Source organism: Tamandua tetradactyla, chromosome 12 (genome assembly GCF_023851605.1).
Source record: "Tamandua tetradactyla isolate mTamTet1 chromosome 12, mTamTet1.pri, whole genome shotgun sequence".
Classification (NCBI taxonomy): domain Eukaryota; kingdom Metazoa; phylum Chordata; class Mammalia; order Pilosa; family Myrmecophagidae; genus Tamandua; species Tamandua tetradactyla.
In genome coordinates, this window is record NC_135338.1 from 67,635,243 (window position 1) to 67,656,087 (window position 20,845).

General features: G+C 43.2%; 1 protein-coding gene across 2 annotated transcripts; it reads left to right on the forward strand.

The window, feature by feature from the left end:
- The first annotated feature begins 6,455 nt into the window (after window positions 1-6,455).
- On the forward strand, window positions 6,456-19,179 carry UBL7 (ubiquitin like 7). 2 transcript variants are annotated; one of them, XM_077123795.1, is made up of 11 exons: window positions 6,456-6,530; window positions 7,496-7,708; window positions 8,474-8,593; window positions 11,927-12,009; window positions 12,780-12,864; window positions 13,436-13,493; window positions 14,218-14,351; window positions 14,611-14,660; window positions 14,926-15,093; window positions 15,688-15,810; window positions 18,697-19,179. In XM_077123795.1, the coding sequence occupies exons 1-11, from the start codon at window positions 6,491-6,493 to the stop codon at window positions 18,832-18,834; spliced, it is 1,212 nt and encodes a 403-aa protein (XP_076979910.1). In that variant the 5' UTR covers window positions 6,456-6,490; the 3' UTR covers window positions 18,835-19,179. The 2 variants fall into 2 exon arrangements, with proteins under 2 accessions (XP_076979910.1, XP_076979911.1); XM_077123796.1 differs by having other exon boundaries at window positions 6,492-6,580.
- Window positions 19,180-20,845: the final 1,666 nt, after the last annotated feature.

A 20,845-nucleotide genomic window follows, 5' to 3' on the forward strand; every position in this document is an offset into this window, starting at 1 on the left:
TAAAATTAGGCCTAAGAATCACCTCCCAGAGAACCTGTTTTGTTGCTCAGATGTGGCCTCTCTCTCTAAGCCGACACAGTAAGTGAACTCACTGCCCTCCCCCTCTACGTGGGACATGACTCCGAGGGGTGTAAACCTCCCTGGAAATGAGGGAGAGAAATCCTGGGATAAGCTGGGACTCAGCATCAAGGGATTGAGAAAACCTTCTCGACCGAAAGGGCAAAGAGAAAAATGAGACAAAATAAAGTGTCAGTGGCTGAGAGATTTCAAACAAAGTCAATAGGTTATCCTTATGCATTATATAGATATCCCCTTTTTAGATTATGGTGTATTGGAGTAGCTAGAGGGAAGTACTTGAAACTGCAGGGCTGTGTTCCAGTAGCCATGTTTCTTGAAGATGATTGTATAATGATATACTTTTACAGTGTGACTGTGTGATTGTGAAAACCTTCTGTCTGATGCTCCTTTTATCTATGGTATGGACAGATGAGTAAAGAAATATGGATTAAAAATAAACAAATAATAGGGGGAACAAAGGTTAAAATAAATTGAGTAGATTGAAATACTAATGATCAATGAGAGGGAGAGGTAAGGCTTATGGTATGTATGAGTTTTTTCTTTTTTCTTTCTTTTGCTGGAGAGATGCAAATGTTTAAAAAAAAAGATCATGGTGATGAACACACAACTATGTGATAATATTGTGAGCTACTGATTGTACAGCAGAATAGAATATTTGTACATCAAATATGTTTTTATGTTTGTTAAGGTTTGACAATAAAAATATTTAAGGAAAAAAAAAAAAAAAGAAAGGCCTATTGGTTTGTGTTCAAGTTCGCTAGCTGCTAGAATGCAATACACCAGAAAAGGAATGGTTTTTAAAAAGGGGAATTTAATAAGTTGCAAGTTTACAGTTGTAAGGTCATGAAAATGTTGGAATTAAAGCAAGTATACAAAAATGTCCAAATTGAGGCACCAACAAGAGGTTACCGTTACTCAAGAAAGGTCAATGAAGTTGGGAGTTTCTCTCTCAACTGGAAAGGCACATGGCAAACATGGTGTCTTCTGCTAGCTTTCTCTCCAGGCTTCCTGCTTCATGAAGTTCCCCCAGTGGCGTCCTCCTTCCTCATCTCGAAAGGTCTCTGGCTATGAGGGCTCTCGTGGTTCTCATGGCTCTGTTGCTTCTGGTGGCTCTAAAAGGGGCTCTCTCCAAAATGCTTCCTCTTTTTAAAGGATTCCAGTAAACTAATCAAGACACAACTGGAAAGGATGGAGTCACAATTCCCTGGAAGCCATCTAATCAAAAGTTACCACCCATAATCGAGTCGGTCACATCTCCATGGGAACAATCAAAAAGCTCCCAGACAGCAGTATTGAATGAGGATGAAAGTACATGGTAAAGTACATGGCTTTTCTGGGGTCCACCACACATTCAAACCCGCACAGTTGGAACACCTCTGTTAGCTGGGTAGTTACGCAGCTGGCATCTGCTAGTCCTTTGCTCCTGGGCTCTGTTGCTTTCAGTCTCTGTCTGTGTGAAGGTTCCTCACATTGCTTCTCTGGGGCTGGCTTTCATCTTTTGGCTTCCCTTGGCTCTCTCCAGGTTCTGATTTGTTTAACATCGCATGGTGACATCTTCTGAGCTCCAAGCATCTCCAAACATCTGTGTTTCTATTCTCTGAAGCAACTGCTCTCCAAGCACCTACATCTGCTCTCTCTGTTAGCTCTATAGCTTGTCAGTATCACATTTTTGATTACTGTAGTTTTGTAGTAAGTTTTGAAATCAGAAGTGTGAATCCTTCAACTTTGTTCTTTTTTTGGATGGCACACGCTATAGCTATTCAGGGCCCCTTATCCTTCCATGTCAATTTGATAATTACCTTTTCCATTTCTGCAAACAAAACTGTTGGATTTCTGATTGGGATTGTATTGAATCTGTAAATTGCTTTGGATAGTATTGATATCTTAATAATAATATTGCCTTCTGACCCATAAATATGGAATATCTTTCAATTTATTTAGGTCTTCTTTAATTTATTTTAGCAATGATTTATAGTTTTCCAAGTACAAGTCCTTTGTCCTTAACATCCTTTGTTAAATTTATTCCTAGGTATTTTATTCTTTTAGTTGTAAAGGGATTTTTTTTCTTGATAAGCTTTTCACACTGTTCATTGCTGGCATAGAAATACCCAAATGCTGATTTGGGTGTGTTGATCTTATAATCCATCGTTTTGCTGAATTCACTAATTAGCTCTCACAGTTTTCCTGTAGATTCTTAAGGATTTTTAATATATGAGATCATGTCATCTGCAAATAAGAATGGTTTTACATCTTCCTTTACAATTTGGAGACCTTTTCTTGCCTAATTGCTCTGGCCAGAACCTCCAATACAATGTTGAATAGTAGTGGTGACATGCATCCTTGTTCTGTTTGTCTTTCACTATTGAGTATGATGTTAGCTCTGTGTTTTTTCATATATGCCCTTTATAATGTTGAGGAGTTTCCCATCTGTTCTTAGTTTTCTCAGTTTTATATATTTTTAATCAAGAAAATGTGGGTGATTCTGTCAAATGACTTTTCTGCATCAATTGGGATGATCATATGTTTTTGTTTCCTTCATTGCATTAATGTGCTACATTGTTGATTGATATTTTTCATATTGAATCACCTTTGCATTTCTAGGATAAATCCCATTTGGTCATGGGATATAATCTTTTAATGTGCTGTTGGATTTGCTTTGCTAGCAACTTTTAAGAATATTTACATCAACACTCATGAGGGATACTGGTCTCTAATTTACTTTTTTTTGTGTGTGTATCTTAATATGGCTTTGGTATTAGAGTGAGACTGACTTCATAGAGTGAGTTAGAATACTGCATCTTATATTCAGCTACTGTTAAAAGAGAGATTTCCTTGAATGCCAGGAGCTAATAACAAAATATAAAGAAAAAAAAATCCCATCTTTCCCAGTTTTTGTAAAGTGACTATGCTGGTGCTCTCCTTCAGCATACAGAATCCCTTACAGCAAACCTAAAGGACTGCCTGGAGTCCTCTCGGGTCTTTTCTCAGCATGCACCTTGCCCTGTATTGTTGGTGTGGTGGTATAAATTTCCCCAAATACAAGGCCACTCATCTTGAGGAAATCTGTAGCCTTTTCACCTGATCCTGGGTGCTACTGTATGCCTCAACCTGTAATCCATTGCCCCAGGCAGCTGTGGTTTGTTGTCCTATGGTGGCCCCATCAGTCACTTCTATGTCCAAAACAAGTTCAGGGACTGGTAAGATAGGAGTATCCTGGGGCAGTTCTTCAGGCCGCCACTTGATGGATTGGTCTGAACCACATACAGGCAGTCCAACGTGCACATAAGGGTCACTCAACTCCCTCGGGAACTGGGACTAGGAATCCACACTGGGAATGTAGACTGGCCATGTGTTAAATCAGGGAAGGTTTGGGGAAAGACCAAAAAAAAGCACTGTGAGGTTTTCCTATAGTTTTTAAGTTGCTTTCTTCTTGATTTGGCACTACCCTTGTTACTGCAACCCTTTGACTATTTTTCTAGGGCTCTGAGAAGGTTGGTTTTGCCAGTTTTTTCTTGTTCTACAATGTTGATGTGGGGAAGGCGGGACCCTGGATTTTTTCATTCTGCCATCTTGCAACCCAATATACATTTTTGACAAGGATCCATATCTGTTGAATTTTTAATTTCAGTGATAATACTTTTTATTTCTAGAATTTCTTTTCAAATATGCCTTTTTTTACCACATGTCTTATTTTCTCTTAAAGGTTTGACATCTTCTTAAATGTCTTTAATAAATGTTATCATGTTTCTTTCATTTCCTTTTCGATTTTCTAATATCTGATGTTGTTGATGAGTGACTCTTCTGTTCGTTCTGCTGACTCAAATAATGGATTATTATTGTGAATATATGCTAACTGTCTTTGCAAAGTCGTTTTCAGTTTGGCTTTCTTTTTTTCCCCATTGCATGGTGTGGGTTTTGGTAGTGTTGCTCCAAAGAGAATTTATATTTGTTTTACAGTTTTGAAGGTTCCTGGACAATCTTGGAAATTTTGATCCTAAACTTGCAAAAAGCACAGGACTGAGTTTTCAGATTTGCAGGGAAGACTGTTATTCTTTCACACATCAGACACCCATTCAATTGCCTTTCCCACAGAGCCAGAGAGAATTTATCTTCTCTTAATGCTAATACATGACTTTATTTTTGTCTGTTCTTTTACTGTAGGTAGAGTTTTAAAGTTTCAACATTATGCAGAGCTCTCAGTTTCAACCTCTATGAGGCCCAATGCTTTGGTGTTAAAAGCCCCCCAAACAAGGTTTCCAGACCACGAATCTCTTGGAGGGGTGCACATCATCTCTCAAGCTCACTGCCGCATTTTTATTTCCTCCTTCATTTCTGGCATCTGAAGATTTTCTGTTTCTGTGACCACAGTTACGTGATTTTTAAAATGTATATTATTTTATCTAACATTTGTAGCTGTTAATAGGAGTATTTTACAGATTAGCTTCATTTGCCAGAGCAAGAGATACCCATTTTACTTTTATAAACTTAAAAAAAGGGTATTTTTCAAATGCAAATGCACATTCCTGTAACTTATCCAATAGTTACTGACTGGGCTAAATAATCTTTTGATGGTTTAACGAATAATTGTCTACCACTCTCTTTGAGAAAGATGATGAGATATCACTTGCTGATGAGACTGGACTCAGGTACTGTCCTTCTTCTCATTACTTACATCTTGTCATCCATTTTGTCTTATGTCCAGGCTTCTAATTTTTCTAGGATTTGATCCTCAATTTTGAGCACACCAATTTGGCACACCAATTTGGTAACTTGGTTCCCAAAGAGCCAGTTCGGTCCTGGGTTATTATTCATTTGTTCATTTAATTATTACAGTATTTCTGAATAGGCTTACTTCTTCCAGGAGCAACAGGCTACAGTAGGCAGCACATTTGGTAGATAGCTTTGACTTGAATTACTCATTTAATTGCTCACTTATACACCAGGAACTGACCATTTTGCTGACGATAAAAGCAGAAGACAAAAATAGACATAGTACCTTCCCTCATGGAGCTTATAATGAAAGTAATCAAAACAAGAAATTCATAAGCACCTATATATTCAACTCCACTTTGAGGAAAGCAAAATGAAGACAGGGTTCCTGCCTTTTTCCTGTAGGCAGTTACTGCACAGCGTGGAACAAAAGTTTAATGAACACTAAATTATGCAGTTCAGATGCAAAGAGCTTAGTAGATAGGAGCCTACAGATGGTCAGATAGGCTTTCTGAAAGAGTGGGTATGTCTAAAAAAGAGTAAGGTTGAGGAAGTGGGGTGGAAGCAGGTATTCCTGGAGAAAGGCCAGTATAAGAGTAACCGGGGTGGGGAGGGACCTGAGCTTCAGCCTGAAGACAGCTGCAGTGACAGAGTTTGTGAAATTCTCTCTTATAACTTGAGGGGTGAGCTGTCTCCAACGTTAGGTACCCCACTCCCCACCTCCGCAGTCTGCCTGCTCTCCTCAATCAAGCTATCCTGTAGTTGTCCTGGTCCCAGACTGTACATTTGGAATGTCTGAGAGTTAAACTTTTACGTTTGTGCGCACAGGATCGGCCTTTAGCTACTATGATCAACTTAATTACTTCTTCATTCTCACCGCTTTATTTTTTTACTTCCCTTTAGTCCTTGAAATAATTCATTGAACACAGCCTAACCAGAAATAGCCCCTCTTCAATATTTAGCTCATCCTAACTTTTGCACAAACACAACCCAATTTTAATCGTGCAGAACTTCTTCAATGGCCTAAAATATGTAGTTTCTCTATGAGCATTCAGTGGAAATCCCCTTCCCCAAACTGATTCTAACGATGACTAATACAAACCCCACCGCTGCATGCTGGGGGCATATCAGGAACTTGACCTGGTAACTCCCCTCGACCCAACTTGTGAGAGGTCCTTTGGTTTCTGGTGTGTCCCCATATCCAGAATCGCCAGGATAAATCAATGGCGAGGAAAACAAAGAGGCTGGCTTCACCCGGAGGGCAGCCGTTTTCACCTTAAGGGGAACCGCTGGGGGTGTCTGAAAAAGCCACTTGGGAAAGCGCGCTCTCGAAGCGGAAAGCCAGGGCAGCGGGAGATCCGGGGTCCGTGATCCCGCCCAGGGCCGGCCAACCGGCGGTATCACTCCCGGGCGCTGTAACATCTCAACATAATCGACAGGCTTTCTTTGCTTCTGAGAATTACAGGGCTTTTTATCTTTTTTAAAAACTCGCACCAGGTTTCCCTCTTGCCACTCACACCCGGAAAGACCAACAAAAAACAGGAGGGTCTCGAACAAAAGCACGGAGAAGCCTTCGCGCCAGAGATTTCGAACCGCCCACGACCTACGTCCTTCCGAGAATCGGAAACTCCTCAAGTAGGGGCGCCAGCAGGTCGGCTATTTATAGGGGGCGGGGGCGGCAGCCGGAACTGCATCTCCCAGCATGCTGCGCGGAGCTTCCGGTTTCCGGCAAGAGGGCCAGAGTGAGTGTTTACACCGGCGGCTCCGCGGCCGGGTTCCTTCCGCGGGACGGGTGAGGGCGCTGGGCCCCGGGTCGCGCGGGCTCGACGCGAGTGGACTAGTTAGCAGGACCCACAGGAGCGGTGGGGTCGCCACCAAAGAAATAGTGTCTCTGCCCCACTACTAGCTAGCTGTGACATTAGGCCAGTGACTCTGCCTTTCTGAGTTTCTGTACCCTCATCTGTACAATGTAGATGACGGTGTCTGCCTCAGGGAACAACTGTGAGGATTAAGTGAGATATGGTATATAAAAAGGACCTTTATCTTCTCTTGTCATAGCAAGGTGGAAGATTATTTGAAGATGCCTTAGTATCTGCTGGCAAGTCACTCAGCCTTTTCTTTCTTCTTCCCTACCAGAGAAGAGGAAGCATTAAAAGATGACTTTTAAGAAGCGTTTGTTCAAGGTCTTAACAAGGTGAAGTTGTGGAGTTTAGATTTATTCAGAGATGGATTGGAGCCATTGAAAGTGTTCTAAACAGAGGAGTGACTCAGTCAAATCTGTGCTATTTAAAATGAGTTGGGTGGCAGCGTGGTTGTTTGATAGGGTAGAAGCAAGAGGCAGGAAACGTGTTATAAAGCTGTTGTAATAGTTCAGACAAGAGTAGGTAGAGAAAATCTGAAAGAAGGAGTGTCAGAAGAAAGAGGTTTGTTTGGTGCCATTTGAACCTCACAACATTCGGGTTAGGTTGGATGGTATTTGTATGTCCACTTTAAAGATGAAGAAACTGAGGCCTCGTCAGCTGTAGTTCCTTGCCCTTCATCAGAGGATAAGAGAGGACCCTAGACTCAAGTTCTGGACTCTTGACACTAAATCCTGTATTTTTCTCACTGTTAAACTGAATTATCTCTCATTCAGTCCCTTGGTAGGGTTAGGGTGGAATAGGATGGTGAGCTGCTGTACAGCCACTGAGGCTTTGTTCTTTTACAGGGAAAAAGAGAGAGCGCGAAAGAGAGAGGATGTCTCTCTCAGACTGGCACCTAGCGGTGAAATTGGCTGACCAGCCACTTGCCCCAAAGTCCATTCTTCGGTTGCCAGAGACAGAGCTGGGAGAATATTCACTGGGGGGCTATAGTATTTCATTTCTGAAGCAGCTCATTGCTGGTAAACTCCAGGAGTCTGTTCCAGACCCAGAGCTGATTGGTGAGTCTCTACAGACTAGAGATGGGCTTCTGCTCTGGTATATTTTGGGGGAGTATGTTTGGGAATTATAAGAGTAAAGTAAAATAAAGGGTTTGGGATTTGTTGCCTCATAATGTTAACACTTCAGGAAAGTAAGTGTTGGGCAAATAGAAATACAGATTTAACAATAAAACTGTTGGTTGTTATTTCAATCATGTATTATACTCAGCTATTTTATCACAAAATTCCTTAACTCTGACATTGCTGAATTCTTTCTCTGGGAGAGCAGAAGTTTGGGGTGGGCTAGGGAAGAAGGAATTGGTCAGGGGGAGCCCTCTGGTATATGGCATTTGAGATAGGTCTTAAAGAGAAGATTAAGGGGATTTTTTTTTTGGTTGGTTAGTGAAAAGGTATAAAAGAAAATGGAAATGGAAAGGGCATTCCAGGCAAGAAGGTATTTGCGGTAATTTATAATGGCTAATTTATAATTCCAGTCATTCAGGGGATTGGGTTAATCCTTTTCTGTTGTGCTTTTCCATTTATTCTCTATAATGTTAATTCTAGGGCTCTTTGCTTTAGACAGATTCTGTATAACTGCATTTTATGTGTTTGTACTTTGTAACAATTATTGTTAGATGTATTTATTAAATATATAAAGTACTTTTTTTAAAAGCATTTATCATTCTCTAGCTCTTTGTCCAATCAAGATGATGTTCTCAGAGGATAGAAACCAACTGTCTAAATTGTTTTCAGGAACAAAATATAAATGGACTGTTCCTTTTTTAGATCTGATCTACTGTGGCCGAAAACTAAAAGATGACCAGACCCTTGACTTCTATGGCATCCAACCCGGTTCAACTGTCCATGTTCTGCGCAAGTCCTGGCCCGAGCCTGATCAGAAACCAGGTGAGTAAGGGACTTGCCCTAGTCAGATAGGCAGAATTTCTATAGTATCTGCAAGGGAAAAGTTTGTATGTTCTTTGGGCACAGGCTTGGGTAGTGCAAAGGGTGATTTACTGAGGTGGTTATAAGGGATGTCTTTATTGGATTAGATGACTTGATAAGCAACCCAATTTTGATCTTGCTGCCACAACTACTAATGGGAAGGGATTTGCTTTTCTACTTTCTAAGTTCCTTACCCAGTGTTTTCTAATGTGGTGGGGAGCATGTGTTTATTTTAAACTCTTTTAGGTTAAGAGCTTATTTCTTAGTGAATTTTGTATTCTTCTGTTATTGGTCACATTAGAAAAGAGCAGGAAACTTCTTGCACTCCTCTTGTGCTGTAGTCTATTCTCATGTTACCATTTCTTCCTATAAATTACCTTTCTTTAGTTAACTGACTCCTGCTGTATTAGTAGTTTATTTTCCTGAAGCTTGAAAATATGCAAACAGTATTAATGTAGCTCTTGGAGAAAATATACAGGGCTCCCAGTGCCTATGTTTGGTTTACCAGTACAAGGTGCTGCTTATAATTTGTGCTTTAAAAGGCTACCCAAGGATAAAAGTAAGCTATATAAATGAGATTACCTTGGAAGTTTGGCATATTTTTATAATGTTCATGATTACTCTGACTAGTTATCCACTTGAAGTTTACCCTCTTTTCAATTTTAAACAAAAACAGGCAAAAACAACTTTTGAACACTGATGGGAATTGAGAAAGAAAAGCAGTCCCTAGTGTCTGGGTGTTGGCCTGACAATTAGGTAGGCCTTGGTGTTCTACTCTTGAACATTAACAATTTCACAGATCATCAACCTGCGGCGGGGTCACTCACTCTGAGAGTATGATGGATCAAGACAAAAACAAGATCCCTTTCATGTCTGAACACAGGCAAAAGCCCTGAACCATTGTTCAAACCACAAGAATGTCCAACTAGCCTTCTGTCTTGGCTAATATGAGTGACTGCTGCTGCTTTACCAATTACAGCTTTAGCCTTGCTCTAGTTTTCTCTCCTTCTAGGTAAGATTTATTAAGATACCTAATTATAAAAGCACTTGGGCTTCCTGGAAGCATCCAATCCAGAGCAAAATCTGTTTCCTTAAACTTCCCCCCAAACCATACAACCAAAGCCCAAATCTTATAATAAGTTCTACTGACATTCTCTTATTGAAATGCCATACTCTTCTCTGCTGTGTGTATTCTCCCTGTCCGTAATGAGTGGTATAAACAACTCATTTAACTACAGGTGTGCCCTTGTGGTCTTTGATTGGAGGGCACTGGCAGAATGAAAGTAACATTTGTTTCTTCTGTGAACCAGATTTCCTTTCCTTTGATACATCATCTAATCAATACAGGGGAACTGAATGGTTGGTAATAAGAGCATTAGCAATTTAAGGATGAAAAGAGGGTTAGAAAAGCATTTATTTCAGATCATCTATTTAAAAAATGAATACAAGAGCTGGGATGGAACCAGGTTAACTTGGCTCATGAGCCCATATTTTCTCCACTGGACTGGCTGCCTCTCAGTTCTAAAGAAAGAGTGGTGTCAAGAGTCTTTTCCCTTCCCCTTTTGTCTAGAGATTTATTTTTTACATGAATGGGTTTTTTATTGGGAGGTGTAAATGAACTTTTAGATTTGAAAATAAACTTTTTTGTGAAGATATTTGAGATACTTTATCCCTGAGTATTATTCCAAAAGAAAGCAATTTTCTTGATCTCCCAGTAGATCAGTCCTTCTCTTCCCACCTGGACTCCTTTGGTGGTTCTCCATGGCAGATTACAAATCCCCTCAGGATCTCACCTCCACATGCTCTTTGAACAGGGCTGTGCATCCCAACCTCCAGCCACAGAAAACAACTTGCTGCTTCTTCAAAGCACCACATTCTTTTATTCTTCCACGCCTTAGCACATGTTCTTGCTTAGGCTTGAAATGCCTTCACCTGCCAGTAGACATCTGCTCTGCCTTAAATACTCACTCACACGGTCTGCTGTGGGACCTCCTCTCTTTCTGGGAGGCTTGCCTGCCTTTGTGCTCCCTGCCCCTGGGGTCCACATCTCTGCTCAGGTCCTCCGTGGTATACTGAAGTCATGTCTTTGTGTGTGTGTTCTAGTGTCTTTTCTCCTACTGTCCTAAGAGTTCCTTGGTGTCCGGGGCTTTTATTCTTTGCATCCTGTGCTTCACCCAAAGCCAGACATGGAATAAATGCTCAATACATGTGTTTTTAAATGAACAAATGAGGTAGTTTACTTAAGATGAGGTTTTTCAAAAGAGACAGTCATCATAATTAGGACTGTAGGTAAGGGCATGGCCGCCACACTGAGTAACCTCAGGAGTGTCCTTGGAGTTATGGCAGCGCACAGCCTATGTGGTCACAAGGAGTGGAACTAGGTGATGAGAAGCACGCATTAAAAAGTATGTCCAGGGAAACCTGCCCACCTGCTCCTGCTTTCATTACCCAAAGTTCTTTACCTATGAAATGGGCTCATGTCCTAAATAGTAAGGTAACCAAGGAATACTAAGACAACTGCTAAACTTTTCCGTATATGAGTAATAGCTGTTCTGGGGGTTGAAAAGGAGTTTTGAGCCTGAGTGGAATATTTGTTTTTGAGCATGGAATGAAAGTTTGTTAAGAGGCTTAGAACTACAGTAAATTTTCTTGGTTCATTTTGAAATTTCTTGTAAATTCAAGACAGTATTACAGAATCCTGAAAGAGAAAACATTTACCCACGATCCTCTCACTTCCCTGAGTGCCCTTTTTACCTTTGTCCTGTTTCTCTCAACATAACTGTGTCAACGTGGCTCCATATTGATAGGATGGTTTGCAGCACTTAATTTTTTTTAATTTCTAGTTTTTGCATGGGCAAGCGCTGGGAATCAAACCCGGGTCTCTGGCACAGCAGGCGAGAACTCTGCCTGTTGAACCACTGTGGTCCGCCCCGCAGCACTTATTTTAAATCCCTGCATTAGCAGCTCCTGAGTTGATTATACCTCCCTCCATTTCCATTCTTTGAAATCTAGAATTCCTGCGGTGGGAAATCACATTATTTTCTTTTGGGTGGTAGTATCTCCCTCATTTAGAATTTGAATTTGAGTTTGTTTTATCTACTAAAGATTCTTTTAAAAGAGTACAGTTTTCACATCTGTGGCATAAATGGGTTTTTTCCGAACAGGTCCTCACATTCTCAGTGGGGTGATGAGGGAAGGGAATCCTGGGCCCAGGCTATACCCGGGCACGTGCTTAAGTGATGTTGCCATTGTGTCTGTGGCAGGGCCAGAGTAACGTGAGTGTCTTGTCCCCAGAACCTGTGGACAGAGTGGCTGCCCTGAGGGAGTTCCGGGTACTGCACACTGCCCTGCACAGCAGCTCTTCCTACAGAGAGGCGGTGAGTGGGTGCAGTGGCCCCCAGCCTGAGACTCTCTCACCAGGACTGCAGGAGAGGGTGTGAATGCTGGCAAGTGGTGGAGAGTGGGAGCAGGAAGGCTGTTGCCATGGCAACCATGAGTTCCTCAGGGAGTTTTTGCCATGTCTGTGGGCCTCAGTAGAGTCCTGTCTTTCCCAAAGAGGCTGCCTCGATCAGGCCTGTTGACTCCCTCTAATGATAATGATACAACCTCTTCTGCTGGTGACCTCAGGGAATGAATATGGTTACAGTCAAAGGATCCAGATATTGTTTCTCTGGACCTCAGCTCTGGCTGAACTTCCTGTCCACCACCCCTTACCTGGATTTCCTCGCTGAGGAAATAGGGTAATGCCTTTTTATAGGAGAGTTGGCATGCAAAATTAATACAGCCGTAGAATTCTCAGTCTATATAAATACGAAATGATAATCATGTGTGATTGAAAAAGATTTTGGGGGCCTTGAAAAACCCTTGTTTTGGGCTTGTCATGAAAGCTTTTATTTTGGAAGCATTAGAACTATTGGTTGGGGAAAGGACCACAGCGATTGAAGGTTTATTGTGGTCTTGATTTTTTTAATTGTTTCTTCTCCAGTAAGCCATGATCTCAGAGAAATAAAGAGGCTCATCTGTTTTGTGAGGCTGTTTTTCCATTGCAGTGGTACAGATGCAGGCACTTAAAGGACATAGTTAAGGGGAATGTGGATACTTGCTGAGTGTGTGGTTGGAATGCAGACGCCCCTCATTTCTCCTGCAGGTCTTTAAGATGCTCAGCAATAAGGAATCTCTTGATCAGATCATTGTGGCCACCCCAGGCCTCAGCAGTGACCCCATTGCTCTTGGTAAGTACAGGACTGAACTTGAGGAAGTAGAAGTTGTTGCAGAAGGACAAATCAGGAGAAGGCATTTATCCTGCAGAGACTTTGGCCCTCTATTGAAAAATCACTGGTTTTGTGGGGAGAAGGGGTATAACCAAGATGTGGTAAATAGACCCAGTTCTTCAAGAGCTCTCAGGCCCGTGGAGATACTGTGGCCTAACCTCATAAATGAGGTATGAGAATGCCAGATGAGGGCAACAGTTAGCCCAAACCACAGCAATCAAAGAACATTTCCTGCAACCCTTGATGGTTAAGGGAAGAAGAGACTGTGAGTGGTAGGAACTCAATATGTATCTTAAGTGCAGGGGGCAGAGGAGAGCAGGGAAAGATTCCCAGCAGGACAGGATGCAGTAACAAGGTGGAAGGTGGTACTTAATGTTGTGTTGCTTGATGCTTGTTTTCCTCCCCTCCTTGTGAGGGCTGATTTTTAAGCCTATGTCCCTGTTGAGCCTGTGGCTCTGAGGCCTGAAACCTCTTCTCCTTCCTGGATCTGGCCAGATTTTCATTTTCTGAGGTGAGCCGTCTTCTCTTTCAGGGGTTCTTCAAGACAAGGACCTTTTCTCTGTGTTCGCTGATCCCAGCATGCTTGATACGTAAGTTTAACCATCTTATCAAAGGGCATCTCTGTTGAGCCAGAACTTTATTTGTTGCCCTTGATTCAGCTCTTGGAGCCCCTTCTTAGTCTGTCGCCTAAATATGTTAAGACAGTGTGGAAGTGAGAAAGAGCAAGGGCTACTTGGGGGACGATAGATCCCAAGGTCAGGGAACATGTGGAGAGTGTTTGGATGAAGCAGGAAGTGTTTGGATAAGTCTGAGGGAGGGGCTTTGCATGCCAGACTCAGTTTATATTTCATTCAAGAGCTATTAGGGAGTCTTTGAAGGATTCTAAAAGAGTACATAGATCCTTAAATTTTAGAGCTGGAAAGGACAGTAGAGATTAATCTCCTTATTTTGCAAATAAATAAACTGAGCCCCTCCCTGGGAAGAGAAGGACCCTGTTACATATTGTCCAATGAAGTTGCAATAAAATCTAGACCAGTGACTGAGTCGTGAGCCTCCCAGGCTATACATTTCCTGTCATGCCATGTGCCTCTTGCCTCTTTTGGGGGCAGGGCCCCTGAGAAATGGTGAATCTACTGTGGGTCCCAGGAACCAAAGGACAATGCCTCCTGGAGGAAGTTGCTGAAGACAGGGATTTAAGGGCAGGCACAGTGGGTAGATTGCTGTAAGGGAGCATCCAGAGCTCTTCCCTTCCCCCATGGCTTAGAGTGCTCTTTCCTTCTCGGTCATTGTTAGGTTTCTTTCCACCCCTCCCAGGTTGGTGCCTGCCCACCCAGCCCTGGTCAATGCCATTGTCCTGGTTTTGCACTCGGTGGCAGGCAGCACCCCACTGCCTGGGGCGGACTCCTCTTCCCGGAGCATGCCCTCCAGCTCCTATCGGGATATGCCAGGTAAGCCCCAGGAGAGTGTCAGGTGGACCTCTCAGGAGCCGGCAGCACCCAGGGATGCACTTTACTCAGCAGCTATGTATAGCGCTGGCAGAGGGTGTTCCTCGGGAACTCTCGGTTTGAGTCAGGAAGTGCATCTGTCCTGTAATTTTCCAAAGGGAGAAATGAAAATATGAATTTGGAGAGTAACTTGAGCTGAGATTTTGGAGCTGTGCCTGTGCCTCTCTGTTCTTCCTTCTGAAATCTGTTCTGCCTCCCCCAGGTGGCTTCCTGTTTGAAGGGCTCTCAGATGATGAGGACGATTTTCACCCCGTGAGTGGTCTGGCTGCCTTCTGTTTGTAGGAGATGGTTTCAGGGATGTGCCCCAACTTGGACCCGGCACCCCCAAGGCTGGGAGGTGGTCACAGGTCCTTTGGTTGCCAAGCCCATGTCATGCTATTCCTTTTTTCTGGATTCCTTTCTGGACCTAGAGGCTGAGAAACTCTTCCTTCCTAAGAACAGTTCCTGAAAATGGGGTCAGGTTCATCTGGGAAATACACAGTGCTGTCTCCCTAATTCTGGTGTCTCTCTTCTTTAGAGTGCCAGGTCCACGCCCTCTAGCAGCACACCCAGCTCCCGCCCAGCCTCCCTGGGCTACAGTGGAGCTGCCGGGCCACGGCCCATCACCCAGAGCGAGTTGGCTACTGCCCTGGCCCTGGCCAGCACTCCGGAGAGCAGCTCTCATACGCCAACTCCTGGCACCCAGGTATGGAGAGAAGGCTGGGAAGTTCTAGGCTGGGCCCCCAAAAGAGAAGCTCCCCAGCAGGAGATTGGGTCTGCCTTTGCTGACCCTGGTGCTAAGTCTGGTTTGAGCTGAACTCAGCTTGGAGAACTGGTGGAGATTTCTTATTGTAGGGGGTGGGGTGGGTGTTTTCCCATTTGCTTTTAGTACCGAGAAGTCCAGGGTTCAGCATAGTCCTGATTGATCCTCCTAGTAGTTCAGAAGACTCCCCTTACATAATGTGCCCTTCCACATACCTGACAGGGACCAGACATCACCTGTTTAAGCATTCCTGGTGACAGGTCACACCCAGTTTCCAAGGCCATCTCTCTCAGTGCTGGGGTTCTATGCTGAATCAGGGGACTTGGATTCCATTTCCCTGGAGCAGAAGACAATGGAACCTTTCCTGCCTACATGGAGAGCTTTTAGATACCTTTGTGTAGTTGTCTCATGGGCAGACCCCTGTTGGGAGGCAGTAATTAGGCACCCTAGGGGCCCTGTGGGCAATGTTTCAGCAGTAGACATCTGCTGAGATTGAGATGGTACTGAGGGTGGCACTGCCCACTGATTTGTCTCTAGGGCCACTCCTCAGGGACCTCACCATTGTCCTCCAGTGTCCAGTCAGGGACACCCATCACCAACGATCTCTTCAGCCAAGCCCTACAGCATGCCCTGCAGGCCTCTGGGCAGCCCAGCCTTCAGGTCAGTCTTCCCCACTTCCCGTTTTCCATGTGGCTTCCTATTTACATTGGATAGCAAGTTTCTTCTGCCTTTGAGAGGTCTTTCCCACCTGGCGTGCTTCGTTCTACAAACAACTGGGGCATGGTAGTGGGACAGTGGGAAAGCTCCCAGCAGGGGCAGTTGTCCCCCTGGCCTTCATTCTTGCACCCAGTGACCATGGTCTGACAACACTAACCTGGCTTAAATAACTATGGCAGTTTTGATCAAGGAGTTATTCATTCATTCAGTGAGCATTGACTGAGCATTGGGTATGTACATACCAGGGCTAGTTTCAGACACTAGGACTTTTGGTGAGCCAGGCCCCATGCCTGCCTTCTAAGGCCCCCCAGCCTGGTGGGAAGACTGGCAAGTTACCAGGTAGTTACTGAACAGAAGGAGCAGCAAGGTGAGAAGCCCAGTCCAGACTGGAGGTAAGGGGCAAGATCAGGAAAAATGTTTCCAAGGAAGGGATATTTAAACTTATTGTCAAAGAATTGGTAAAAGGATAGCCAAGTAGTGTAGGGGGTGTTTGGGGATGGGGCTGGTTTACAGGTAGAAGTAGCTACTTCTCTGAGCAAGTATGTGGAGATGTATGTGACATACTCAAAACTGCAAACTAGAAGGCAATGTCCTAGAATAAAAGGTCCTAAGAAGCCAGAGAAAAGGAGAATAGGAGCCTGAGTGTGCAGTGCCTTGAATGCCTAGCTCAGGAGAGTAGACTTGATCTAACAGTCACTGGGGAGCCATTGAAGGGTTTTAATGGGGAATGACACTATCCACCTTTCATGGAAAGGTACTTAGCACCTGGGTGGGAGACCTAAGGAATCAGAGTTGTATTCTTGCCTTCATGCACTAGCTGATTGCTTCATGTGTGTTTCCTTTACTCCTCACAGTAAGCCTGTGAGGTAAGTGTCATCCCTGTAACTTGCTCAGTGTCATGAAGCCATTAGGTGTTACAGACAGGGTTCAGCCTGTGTTATTTTCATTACCCTATGTGGCCCTCCTGACTGAGTTGAGAACAGGGCAGGACATATAGACAACTTGTCTTTTGTATTCCTTCACCTTCCTGAGCTAGATTCCTGCTGTCATTGCTCTCCAACTCAGGAGTTTTCAGTGGCCCTGCCTGGGCTGTAAAATGAATCCAGTTTGATTTGTGTGGTGTCTTAAGTGTGCCTTATTTTTACCCCAGCCTGCCTGCCTCTGAATTTGCATTTCATCCCCACTGCCTTCTCCTTCCCACCTGCAAACACACTGTTTCCCTCTCTAAGCTATGCACTTCTCTCCTGTCTTTGATCTTCCATTCCCTTATCCTCAGTGCCACCCACCCAACCTGGGACATCCCAAGCCCAGTTATGTGCTGAAGTTAAAGGGTCTCTGCCTTATGCTCAGCTGATTTGTTGTATTTCTTTGCTGGGTAATTTTCGGGGTCCTAGCTTCTCACACCTGACCTGGTATTTAGCAGATGCTCAGTGAATGTTTGAATGAATAAATAGTGAATGAATGACTTTTTAGTATTTCTGGAGATTGCCAGATTGGTTTGTTACTCTCCCCTGCCCTCAAACTTGCACCCAGATGGAAGGCACTCTAAGGCCAAAGGAATGGTTTGTTTGTCCCTGTAATTTTCTAGGACTGTGTTTCTTAAATCTTGTAAGACCATGAAATACCAAATAATGATATTTTAAAATGTGAAACACTCTGGGAAAACTGTAGAAAGCCTCCTAAGCAGTCTTCAAACAGAGAGAAAAAGTAATTTAACTTCATGGTTTAGATATCAGTGAAGCCATGGAAGTACTAGAAGAAAATGTGGTTGAATTTCCTTACATCCTTATAATAGAGAAGCCCTTTCATAGCTGAAACTCAAAATCCAGAAGCCATTAAATAAAAGAGTAATCAAGTTTGAGTTTCTAAAAGTGAAAATTTCTGCTTGGCAAACCAAACCAGATGAAAAAGCAAATACAATCTAAAGGTTAAGGACAAACCGGGAAAACAAGTTCTATAACAAATATCAGACAACGGGCAAATCTCCCTGGTTTGTAGAGGCCCTAGAAATTTAAAACCAATTATCTCACAGAAAAATGGGCCAAGGATATGAACAAATAATTCACTGAAAATGAAATACAGATGTCCCTTAAACCTGTGGAATTCCTAGCAGTCCTATTTCTAGGAATTAATCCTGGAGATATACTTGGATGTAGAAAATGACATTTGTACAGCCTTAGTCATTGCACTGTTGTTCTTAATGGCAAAAGGTTGGAAATAGCCCAGTTATGTTAAATTTCGGGCCATCCACAAGACAGAATATTATACAGTTATTCAAAAGCTCTGTATGAACTGGCATGGAAATATTTCCAAGATAGATTGATTCCATTAAAAAAAACCCTAGAGAGTATAGAACAAGGTTATGAAGAAAGGGTAAATATAGAAATATGTATTTAAATTTCACCAAATAACAGATAGTATTGGTTATCTGGGGGTGGAATGGGAGTGGAAGAGAGTAAAACTTTTTACTACACATGTTCAAAACCAAAACTCATTTTAAAATTTATCCTCCTCCTCGTATGTATTTATATATTTGTAAGACACTCATATAGTGGGGAAATAAAAGGTAATTTACTCTTATAGAATTTAGACATTAAGTAATTTGTGCTTTCTTCTTTGATCCTGAGGCTAAAATTTCCTTTTTAAATTATAAAATTATTTATCCTCTTAACCCTCTAGCCCATCTTTTAGCCTTTCTAGAAGTCATCAGGCTCTAAGTTCAGGAACATTGTTGTAGGAATCCCATCTTCCTTTCTTCCCCCGAAAGGATCGAGCCAGCATTAGGATCCCAACTAACTGCTTCTTGCCTGGTCCCCTGTCTTTCCACAGAGCCAGTGGCAGCCCCAGTTGCAGCAGCTGCGCGACATGGGCATCCAGGACGATGAGCTGAGCCTGCGGGCCCTACAGGCCACCGGGGGGGACATCCAGGCGGCCCTGGAGCTCATCTTTGCTGGAGGAGCCCCCTGAATTCCCTCTTCCTTCTGAGCCCCAACAGGCTGCAAAGGCAGCTGCCCATGGGAGGCACTCATAAAGGTGCCATCTCTCTCATCTCCCGCAATACACCTGCTGATCAGCTCTCCTTGCTTTGTCTGGTGTTTAGCCCTTCTGGCTGATCTGAGTTGGTGGAGGCAGCGGGGCAAGCAAGGTGTGTGGATCTTGGTGCTGTGGCATCAGAGAACAGGGCTGGCCCTTGATTCCGGACCCTAGATGAGGAATTTTGGACCCTATCATATCATCGGATACTTCACCTATGCTATGCCCACATTTTTTAAAAAATTTTTATTAATAAAACCAATCAACATACAATATGAACATTCTTAATGTATGAACATTCCATACTTGATGTGCAATCAGTGGCTCACAATATCATCACATAGTTGTATAGTCATAACCATGGTCATTTCTCAGAACATTTATATCACTCCAGAAAAAGAAATATAAAGAAAAAAGAAAAAACTCATACATACCATATCCCTTACCCCTTTCTGTCATTGACCACTAGTATTTCCCTCTACTCAATTTATTTTAACTTTTGTTCACCCTATTATTTAATTATCCTTAATCCATATTTTTTACTCATCTGTCCATACCATCGATAAAAGGAGCATCAGAACAAGGTTTTCACCATCATACAGTCACTTTGTTTGCAAAAGCTATATTGTTATATAATCATCTTAAAGAAATATGGCTACTGGAACACAGCTCTACAGTTTCAGGCTCTTCCCTCTAGCCTCTCTAATACACCTTAAACTAAGAAAAGGGGTTATCTTATAATGCATAAGAATAACCTCCAGGATGACCTCTCGACTCTGTTTGCAATCTCTTAGCCACTGACACTATATTTTGTCTCATTTCTCTCTACTCCCTTTCAGTTGAGAAAGTTTTCTCAATCCCTTGGTGCTGAGTCCCACCTCATTCTAGGATTTCCGTCCCACGTTGCCAGGGAGGTTTACACCCCTGGGAATCATCTGCTACGTAGAGACAGGGAGGGCTGTGAGTTTGCTTGCCATGTTGGCCATGTCCACATTTACTTTCAAGAGAAATTTCCAGCAATAGCCCTCGTACTTTTTGGTCCTTTAGGGTGTGACATCCTCAGAATGTGCCCAAGGCTGGAGCTGGGCCACTGCCCAGTCTTTAAAGTGGCTGTTGTGTTGCAGCTATGGCCAGCAGATCTCTATTTCTGTGATATTCAGAGTTTGGGGAGTGTCTGGTCAGACTTTCATAGGTAACATGTGGGAGCAGCTTGCCCTCCAAATCACTCCCTCTTCCAAAGTTTTCTGAGAGATTTGTGTCCCTTTCCTGGCCCAACCTCACCAAGAGTCTTTTCTGTAGGGCTCTCAGGTTCTAAGCCTCAGAACTGCCGGGAGGCAGAGCCCTCTTCTCTATCCTGAAGGCATAAATACAAGAGCAGTTAAATAACAATACTAAACACCAACACCAACACGAGCAGGCTCAGCTTTAATATTGAAGAGAGGGCACCAACCCCCCAGCTGCTGCTCCATCTGCCTGTGCTCTCATTCCCTTTGGCACAATGTTCCTGACGGCATCGCAGACATGTCCAAATTGAGCAAGTGGGTTTCACGTGCTTTGAATACTTTTTTAGAAAAAGTCCTTCCCCTCAGATAGTGTTCCAGTTCATTTGAAAGGCAACATGGGTGGAAGGGTGCTCAGAGATCTATGACAGCTTCGTGCCTTCAGCAGACGTTTCCTTCGCAGTATCTGCAGTTGTGGTCCTTCGGCTTCTGCTCATCACCTCCTGGGGCAAATAGTTGACCATGTATAAGGATAGCCTCTTCTGTCCTTTAACGGTTCTCCAGAGCATTTCCCCCTTAGTGCCCTTTCTGCCCTGAGGGGCCACAGAAAAGGACCTTGTTCCCTCTTCTGCATTAACAAGACTTCAGATACTTAAGGAGAGTTAGTGATGCAACTGTACTTTGGCTTGTCCTGGTTTGGGTCCCTTGCACATCCTGTTCTTTCC

Bases quoted from the DNA above. Each gene is read 5' to 3' on its own strand.
- UBL7 (XM_077123795.1), top strand. From the start codon at position 6,491: ATGCTGCGCGGAGCTTCCGGTTTCCGGCAAGAGGGCCAGA. The intron at 6,531-7,495 runs GTGAGTGTTTAC...GTTCTTTTACAG, and splicing joins TTTCCGGCAAGAGGGCCAGA to GGAAAAAGAGAGAGCGCGAA. The intron at 12,010-12,779 runs GTGAGTGGGTGC...TTTCTCCTGCAG, and splicing joins GCTCTTCCTACAGAGAGGCG to GTCTTTAAGATGCTCAGCAA.